Source organism: Meleagris gallopavo, chromosome 2 (genome assembly GCF_905368555.1).
Source record: "Meleagris gallopavo chromosome 2, MGAL_WU_HG_1.1, whole genome shotgun sequence".
Classification (NCBI taxonomy): domain Eukaryota; kingdom Metazoa; phylum Chordata; class Aves; order Galliformes; family Phasianidae; genus Meleagris; species Meleagris gallopavo.
The window spans coordinates 18,163,998-18,172,827 of NC_139405.1; the positions used below are offsets into that span (position 1 = coordinate 18,163,998).

The 8,830-nt window shown below is 37.2% G+C and overlaps 1 protein-coding gene across 3 annotated transcripts in view; it reads left to right on the plus strand.

Annotated features, from left to right (window-relative positions):
* The window catches only part of RAB3GAP2 (RAB3 GTPase activating non-catalytic protein subunit 2), a 40,643-nt gene extending 32,388 nt beyond the window's left edge, over positions 1 to 8,255 (plus strand). For all 3 annotated transcript variants that reach the window (XM_085219202.1, XM_085219204.1, XM_085219203.1), the window contains exons 27-35: positions 420 to 486; positions 1,026 to 1,096; positions 2,841 to 2,876; positions 3,367 to 3,441; positions 3,680 to 3,898; positions 4,792 to 4,881; positions 4,966 to 5,181; positions 5,639 to 5,797; positions 6,338 to 8,255. In XM_085219202.1, the coding sequence (XP_085075328.1) occupies positions 420 to 486; positions 1,026 to 1,096; positions 2,841 to 2,876; positions 3,367 to 3,441; positions 3,680 to 3,898; positions 4,792 to 4,881; positions 4,966 to 5,181; positions 5,639 to 5,797; positions 6,338 to 6,484 (1,080 nt within the window). In that variant the 3' untranslated portion in view covers positions 6,485 to 8,255. The remainder of the gene's footprint in view (positions 1 to 419; positions 487 to 1,025; positions 1,097 to 2,840; positions 2,877 to 3,366; positions 3,442 to 3,679; positions 3,899 to 4,791; positions 4,882 to 4,965; positions 5,182 to 5,638; positions 5,798 to 6,337) is intronic.
* The last annotated feature ends 575 nt before the right edge of the window (positions 8,256 to 8,830 follow it).

Here is an 8,830-nt window from a genome sequence, read left to right on the forward strand (position 1 = left end):
TATATCTGTGCAATGCAACATCTTGCTATAGGAAAAAAGGTTCATTGGAGAGAATTTTAAGAACTTACTCTACCATAATGAAAGTGAAAATTAATCTTTCTAGCACAAATGGATTTTGCATGTAAGAAAGTGGATTGTTATTATTCAGTGGGGATATCTTTCAGCAGTGAGTAAGTTAGTGGTACATACTGTTGACAAAACCCTGAAAACAGTGCAAGTGACAGTGTGTTTATGGATACAGGTATGTCAGGTAGCAGGAGAGAAGACTGCAAAACCTCAGAATAAGTTTTACAGCTGTCCAGAATGAAGAGTTTTATAATAGACCTAGGAATCTTAGGAATCAATAGTTCACATTTAAAACAAGTTTTGCATGATAAATAATATTAACTTGTTCTCTTACTTTTTTTGTTTTACATAAGGAAGCATGCTTTCTTATTAGGTCTATAGATTATCTTCGATGCATCATTAATGCTCACGTTCAGCATGGTAAGTATGAAGCTGTTAATAAAAATGATCTTTGAGTCTGCAAATCAACAGTTTTGTCTACAGACAAGTGTAAATACACGTAGTTGATAGTAGTGGCTGTTTTGTCAGCAGCCCTGCCCCCAAATAAACTTCTTGCTCCCATTTTTCATGTGCTGAGAGTTTCCATCAGAAACATGGATATATGTTGATTACATAAAGCTAATATTAAACTAAAAGCAGCTTAAGAAAAAGTGTTTAATTATTTTATGTGCATTTAAAATTCAAGCACATAGTCCTTGTAGTCAATTACAATTCATGCATTTCTTACTCACGAATGTACTTCTGACTGTTTGATTGCCAAGATGGTCTGCTCCCAGGACATCTGAAGTCCAGCTATAAAGCAGTGACAATAACTGACAATTCCTTCTTGTTTCATTCACCATCTCTTTTTAAAATCCCCAGTGTTACAAGAACTTTGGCCCATGACTTTTCAGTCTGTACTTGTATTGCCTAAAATCTCCTGTATTCACGTGGAGTTCACAAGTTTGTGATTGTTCTAGGTATTGCTCTGATGATGTGGAATACATTCATAGTAAAAAGGCTTTCTTCTGCTACGTATCTAATGGACAAGGTGAGTGTAGCATTATGATAGTAGTTTTGAGGGCTAGTATTTATATGCTGTGGATTTAAATTAAAAGGAAAAGTGGGATATCTTTTAACGTAAAGGTCAAAAAATCTCTTGTTAGGTGTACTGTGTGGGTAACTTTTGGATTCTGAGGAAGGAATGCATATCTTAGAATATTGAATTGTTCTTTGGAATGATCAACTCAGTATTGCTTTAAGCAATAACGGAGTCTGGCTGATGTACTGAAGCCTTACGCAGCATTAACTTGTAATTACTAAATAAAAAATTTGGATCTATCTTTGTGTCCATGTATATATTTGTACGTGAAGCTTTCACTTAAAAAAGTAAGTATTTTTTTTCTGGGCTTGTTTCCTGGTAAATTATTGACGTGAAACTTCTAAGGTTCTGCAAGCTACAGCTCTTCCAAATGTTGGAGGTCTAACTTATAGATACATGAGCTCTGCAAAATGCAGAACATTTTGTGAGTATTGTTGAGCATTTTTAATTCAGTATACATTGCTGAATCACCCTCTAGTAGGTAGCTTGTTTGCTATGAGTTTTATCAGTACTTTATCCCTGCTAAATTTCATGCTTACAGTATGCAGTATACCTGCTGATTGGCAGACAGTTATCTACAAGATAGAAGTCCAGGTGTTGACAGTGATTTTAAAAACAAGAAAACCAACCAAAACACAAAACGCACCCAATAATTTTCTACCTTGTCTTTTTTTTTTTTTCTTCTCCTATGCTCCTCTGATTTTCTGCTTTAGCTTTTGGCTGAACTGTGTATGAATCAGAATATACCATCTTCCTCATTTCTTTCAGCAAATAGGCTTATTAGTTGTGTATATCTGTGGTAGATGCTTCTTCTGCAAAAGCAGAAAAAAGATGTTTCTTCCAGTTTTTCTGCATGCCTTTATGTACACCCATCACCATTATTTCTGCCTACAGTAGCCACCCACAGGTGTTTAATCAGTCCCAACAGCAACAGCTGAAGGTTGTTTTCAATTCAGGTGTTGAATCAGCACAATGGGCCACAGTGACTCAGGATCCTGGTATCTCACTTCAGGTGTTTAGACTCTGCCAAGATGCAGAAGAATTTTATTTCTTTCTGCTTGTTGAAGAAAGAGCTTCCACTGATACATGATTCACTGCATGCAGAATGTGGTTCTACTTGCAGAAGTGGAACCTAAGTGGCATTGTAGTAACATTTCTAAACAGGAATGACTGAGGGGCTTCTTCTGAAGAAAAGCATGGACAAAGCATGAAAACCATGTCGTAACATCTTTTCCATCTATCCCAGTGAATATTCTGGAGCTCTCCCTTTTCTTCTCCTCTTCTTTGTTCCCCATGTTTCTTCATAATATTACACTTGGCATTATTCTGTATTATAGACATCACTGGGAATTTCTTAACCAGATTTAAGATTTGAAAGAAGCTGTGGGCCTTAATTCTAGACATTATGAATGATGAACTAAATGTTGGCATTGGTGGTGTTTGTTTCTGCCTTCTATGGCATGTATATCATACATCACTGGCACCAGTATTTAATTCATCATTTCTTTATATACATATGTTTAGTTATATATATATTTAAAGAAAGTGTGTTGCATCATGTAGATGTAATGAACTTTTTTTCTTTTTTTATATTAGGAAAATTCTAAGTAATAGAACATTTGCAAGATAATAGATGCTCTATAATAATGATGATGATTTAATTGTACTGAAACAAGGAATTTTCTTTAAACAGGTTGGAAAAGCTCCAAAGGACAGATTATGCAGAAGGGCAAGTAACTGCTGTCTAACATGAGGAGAAATTCAACAAGAAAATCCTCTTTTATTTTAATATTAGCTTATGATTTGTTTTTGAAGTGTGAAAGTTCTGAAATTTGAGATCACATGACAAATTGCTGTTATTTTTCATTCATTTTTTCATGTATAACTTTCTTGTTTTAAACTCTTGGAAGGCAATTGATAAGCTCAGCAAATGAAATGTACTGGATGTGATTACTCGAGCTACTCCGTCTTCTGTGGAAATGCAATATTTTAAATATCTAATTGAGCTTTAAATGTATTTTTCAAGAAAATGGAAAGCTTATTTTCTACTTTTTTCCTGTTACTTCTAAATCTTTGTGTTTAAGTGAATGTTTATTTAGCTTAAAATATATAATAGGCTTAACAATGTTATATCAACAACTGTTTTCTCAGATATATATAGCTAATAAAAGCCTGTTTGAATTCTGTCTGAAACAAATCAAATTTAATATTGTTAACAGGATGTGGGTATGAGTGACACAGCCATGACAGCTTTTCTTGGCTGCTGCTCAGATCTTCTGCAAACGTTGCTAGAGGTAAGATTTTTTTTTTTCTGTACAAAGAAAGAAGCTAATTTACATTAAAGAATATGCTTATCCTAATTTCTGCATCGTTCAGACAAATGTTAGCAATCTCATCTAGAAAATATGAAATTCTCTTCTTAATTTTTAAATTTCGTTGCAGAGAGTTTCTGATTAAAGATGTGTTTTTTGTGTAGAAGGCCAATACAGATCACATCTTGTGTGTGACAACTTTTTTACATTCATCTGCTAGGCTGATGTGAGTAGTGATGAAATGCAAGCTCCTGTCCTGGATACTGAGGATGCCTGGATGTCTGTAGAAGGGCCAGTATCAATAGTAGAACTGGCACTTGAGCAGAAACGCATTCACTACCCACTTGTTGAACACCAGTTTGTGTTATGTACTGTCTTGTATGCCATCATGAGGTTTTCTCTGAAGAGTGTGAAGCCTCTGTCGCTGTTTGACAGCAAGGTATGTCTTCCGAATGCTTGTGTGCATACATTTAATTATTACTGTCCTTCCTCTTGGTATCTATAATACATCCTACCTTCTACTCTTCAAACTGTTTGTGCCTGGTTTTATGAAAGACATTTAGCTCACTGTGGTGCTAAAGAAGTTATCACCAGAATTCAGGCTGACGTAGGAATTTGGTGTTTTACTTTGAATAAAAGATTTGTAGTAACCTCATCTGCATGAAAATCCACTCCTTAATCATTAGTTGGCCTGGAAGTACTGCATGTTAAGACGGCTGGATGACAGGTTTTCCCAGTGGCTTTGAGAAGTGCCAGATTAGAGAAAACGCAGTTAAGTTCCAAAATGTTCTGTTAGTGTTGCTGATGTTTCCATTATTGCTGATGAGTATTCTGGAATTCTGACCTTGAAGATAATAAAGGGTTTGTCATTTAAATACCTGTAAACCACTGAGGAAAAAAGACTTACTACATTCTAAAATGCAATGTATATCTAACCTTAATTTTAAGTGGAGTCAACTGTATTATGAAGTAATACTTAAAATGCATTTTTTGTATAAGATAGTTAGCATTTCTTCCTATATATCATACTTTCTTGAAGGATAAGGAAATAGGAAATACATCCAGGCTTCAGCTCCAGCTGGTATTGTAGCAGATACAAACAAAGCAGATACAAACTAGATTAGGTTAAGTTTGATAGCAAATCCTTGATAGATTATGACCACATGAGCAAGTATTTTGTTTCATAGTTCTAACTTAAAATATCCATTTTAATCCTCAGAGAGATATAGAAGATGTAGTACAATTTAAATGTAAAAAAAATTTAGGCTTCTTAAAATTGGATCAACGTGGATTACTTCTGTATCTCTGATTGGCTTTGGTTCTCAATTTTAGGGTAAAAATGCATTTTTCAAAGACCTTACTTCAATTCAGCTGTTACCTAGTGGGGATATGGATCCAAATGTGTTATCTATACGACAACAGGTAGGTGTAAGTTTTATACTGAGAATTCCTAAATTTCTAAAATTTCAAATAATACTGAAGTAACTTTTAATTTTTGCTTTCAAGTTCTTGCTCAAAGTTGTGAGTGCAGCAGTTCAAATGCTTTGTTCACAAAAGGCCAAAGAAGCCTCGGAAGAGGAATTGTTTCCCTTTGAAAAGGCAAGAAATTGGCCAACTTTGGCTGTGGATTTGGCTCAGTATCTTCAAATCTCTGAGGATGTGGTCAAAATGCATTATGTCTGTGAATTATACAGTTATGGGATGGATCATCTCGGCGAGGAGGTAATAACACCTTTTAATAATTTTATACCAATATGACATTGTCAGATATTCTGCTGAGGTTACATTTTAATTTACTGAAGATGTCTAGAAGTGTTAGGCAAGTCCTGCCATACTCAGAAAATCCCCAGAATGAAATATCAGAGGTTGGAGAAGTACTTTCTCAAGGTGGGTCATCTTCCTCACTTTCCTAGCAGATAGCAACTGGTGGAAACATAATAATAGGAAACTAGTTAGACTGTTGGTCGAAACTGGTACAACTCATTTTATGATACTACATTTGACATTTCAGGAGTATGTTCTTTGTTTCTAAGTACAGAGTAATTGTCTTGCTTTGTTTTCTCTTTCACTGTTCCATTTTTCCTTATAGTAACTAGAAGCTTCTCGTGATTCAGCATTTCAGGGTGATCTGTGTCTTGCTCAAAATAATATCTACTTCTGTGTATGTTTCCATTTTCAGGCCTTTCTTCAGGTGTCTGACAAAGAAGTACTTGCATCGCAGCTGCTCATACTGGCTGGACAGAGACTGGCCTTTGCTTTACTTCAGATACAGACAAAGGAGGGAATGGAACTCTTTGCTAGACTTCCTCCAACTCTTTGTACTTGGCTTAAAGCTATGGTAAGTTAAGCATGATTTAGGAACACAGAATCATAGGTTGATTTACAGAAGATTCTATTTACTTAGACATAGATTACATCTGAATTGAGTTTTCTTGCTAATGGAAGCAAGAACCTAGTTCTCATTTTTCCTGGTGCCAGTTCTCTTTCATGAAGAATAAAGAAGAGACTGTTCTGTTATGGGGGTTATACTTTCTCCCGAAGTTCTGGCAAAATGATTTGTGCTCAATTAAAAAACAGACACTATTGGCAATCTTTTCTAATGGCCGTATTCAGAAATCAGTGCTTCTGTTTATCCAGGCTTCAGATGTGATGTTTTCCAGATTACGTGAATAAATTTGATTGAGAATATTGATTAGCAGGGAGGATTCAGTTAAGAAGAGTCTGGAGGGTGAAATAACCAGTAATACAATTGTACTTCTGGGTAAAAGCATCAGCTTAATTCCCAAATAGTAATCTGGTTATACAAGACAAGGAGGGCATATGTACAGAAGCTCATCTGCAAGGAATGCTCTAATGCTGTGTTTGTTCTATTATATAGGACCCCCAGGAACTTCAGAATGTGCAAGTGCCAATTGCAACAACAGCTAAACTGGTTAACAGAGTAATAGAGCACTTACCAGAGAATCATGGGCAGTATAGCCTGGCTTTGAATCTGATAGAGGCCGTAGAAGCAATCTCATCATGACATTCTTCATTACAACAGTTCTGCTACATAGTGCTACGATGCATGATTTTACACAACGAGGCTGACATTTACAGAAAGAAACTTTTGTGTGGCTTTTGTTAAACAAAAAGAACAATGTTCCCCCCCTCCACAATTCCAGAAGGTAATTTTAAATTGGAGTGTATTTTAAATTCTGCACTAGTACAGAGATGTTTAGTTTCTAGTCCACTTGTCAGTATTTGAACTGCTTAGTTATTTATTTGACTAGAGCGCTTCTTGCAGTAGTTTGAATTGGGTATATTTGACAGCAGTTTTGGTCAATTTACAAAATCACATCCTGTGATATTTTTTGTATTTCATGCTAGCAATAACTGCTGCGGTTACAATGTTCCATGTATCATTTATCAAAAGAAGCTGTAGAATTAAACCTGAGGAAACACTTCAGTCTTTTAAGTTATCCTGTAATGCCAATACTGCTTTTCCAGAAGCTAGAATTGGTGTTGGGCTCCTATCTGCTACCTGCACACAGATGACAGATGACAATAGCTGCACTAGAAGTAGAATGGAGCATGCCAAGGCCTTACACAAAGGGAGAAGAGCCCATGTTAGAATCAGCTTGGAAGGGAGAACCACATCGTTAGACACTAATATGGACCCATTTTCATCCAGTTTTAGTCTCAGCATTGTCTCTACGGCGTGCTGGGCTTCAGCTAAAACTGGTTTCACATCCCTGTCCTTTATTATTAAGCTCTGCTGAGTTTACGTAGGTCTGTATGTACTGTAAGATTGTTCCCTGTTTTACCACTGTAGAAGATGTAGTATGCTCTAAGTCTCTGCACATGTTGTAGTCAAAACCTGCTTCAATAGTTGTCCAAGTTCACTCAAGATCTTTACTTCTGAATACCTTAGCCTTAAAAAAAAAACAAAAAAACACCACACAGCAAAACCATTACATAGACAGTACCTGCAGGGAATCATGTAGTGAGTATCTTCACTACTGGAGTGGTGTTACAAATGGTTATCTTACATCATTTAGTAGTTTTCCTTCTACGTTTACCTGAAGAAAAGCCAGGAAAGGAAAATAGTGTTGTTGTAAGCTGTTTCGTCTTGAAGTCAGTTGAAATTACTCCATCCTGTAACCTGCAAGAAACATTCATAGCATTCTGCATTGTTACAGACTTTGGTCTTATCTTTCTGAAGTATGTGCTGCTGTCATCTTAGGTTAGACTCCCCCTGAAAACGGCTCTGTAGGTGGCTAGTTCTATAAGACTGTCAGCTGTTCAGCATCCCCAGTTGCTGATCTCTGCACTTTAATGTAGATGAAGGCTTCCTGAGAAGGTTTGATGCAGTGTTTGACTTCCTATAAGGGTATGAGGTTGTGTGACTAAAGAAGAGTTAAGAGGCTGGTGCTGCTCTTTCAGTTTGGTTCTGTTATGGAAGGGAGTGTAGAATTGAAACAGGTGTAGGGAAAGAATGCAAGAAGGCAAGACTGGACAGTGCCTGTACTACCTTGCCTGGCAGAACTTCAGCCCTCTGCAGAAACAGACAGGCCAGAGAATCAGTCCTGAAACCTGAGGAAAAATAAAAACATTTTTTAGTTGCATTACATTCCTGTATCCTGGTACAGTTGTGTAAAGGACCTCACTGTAACTAAATATCATGCCAGAGCTGACACTCTACACCAATCAAATCTGTAATGTATTGTAAGTAATATTCTGTATATAGTGCTATTTTGTGTCTAATTTGCTGTGGATTTGTGTAAATTGATTAAATAAAACTTGAGGAGGTTTCATTGTGTTGTTTTTTTCCTTCTTAGTGGTGCCCGTTCCGTTCTGTTTCTTTGGGTTCTGCAAACCTACCTCCTGCCCATATGAAATGAACAGTAGGCCATACAGTATAGATGTATCAAGTACAACTGCATTTTCTACTCTGCCCTGATAAAGCCTCATCTGGAGTACTGTGTCCAGTTCTGGGCTCCCCAGTACAAAAAAGACAGGGATCTCTTGGAAAGAGTCCAGCGGAGGGCCACAAAGATGGTGAAGGGCCTGGAGCATCTCCCCTATGAAGAAAGGCTAAGTGAACTGGGTCTGTTTAGCCTTGAGAAAAGAAGACTGAGAGGGGACCTGATCCAGGTTTATAAATATCTGAGGTGTGGCGGCCATAGCGGTGAGGCCAGTCTCTTTTCAGTGGTACGTGGAGACAGGACGAGGGGAAACGGACATAAGCTGCAGCACAGGAAGTTTCGCACGAATGTGCGCAAGAACTTCTTCACGGTGAGGGTGACGGAGCACTGGAACAGGCTGCCCAGGGAGGTTGTGGAGTCTCCTTCTCTGGAGATATTCAAGTCTCGCCTGGACGCCTACCTGT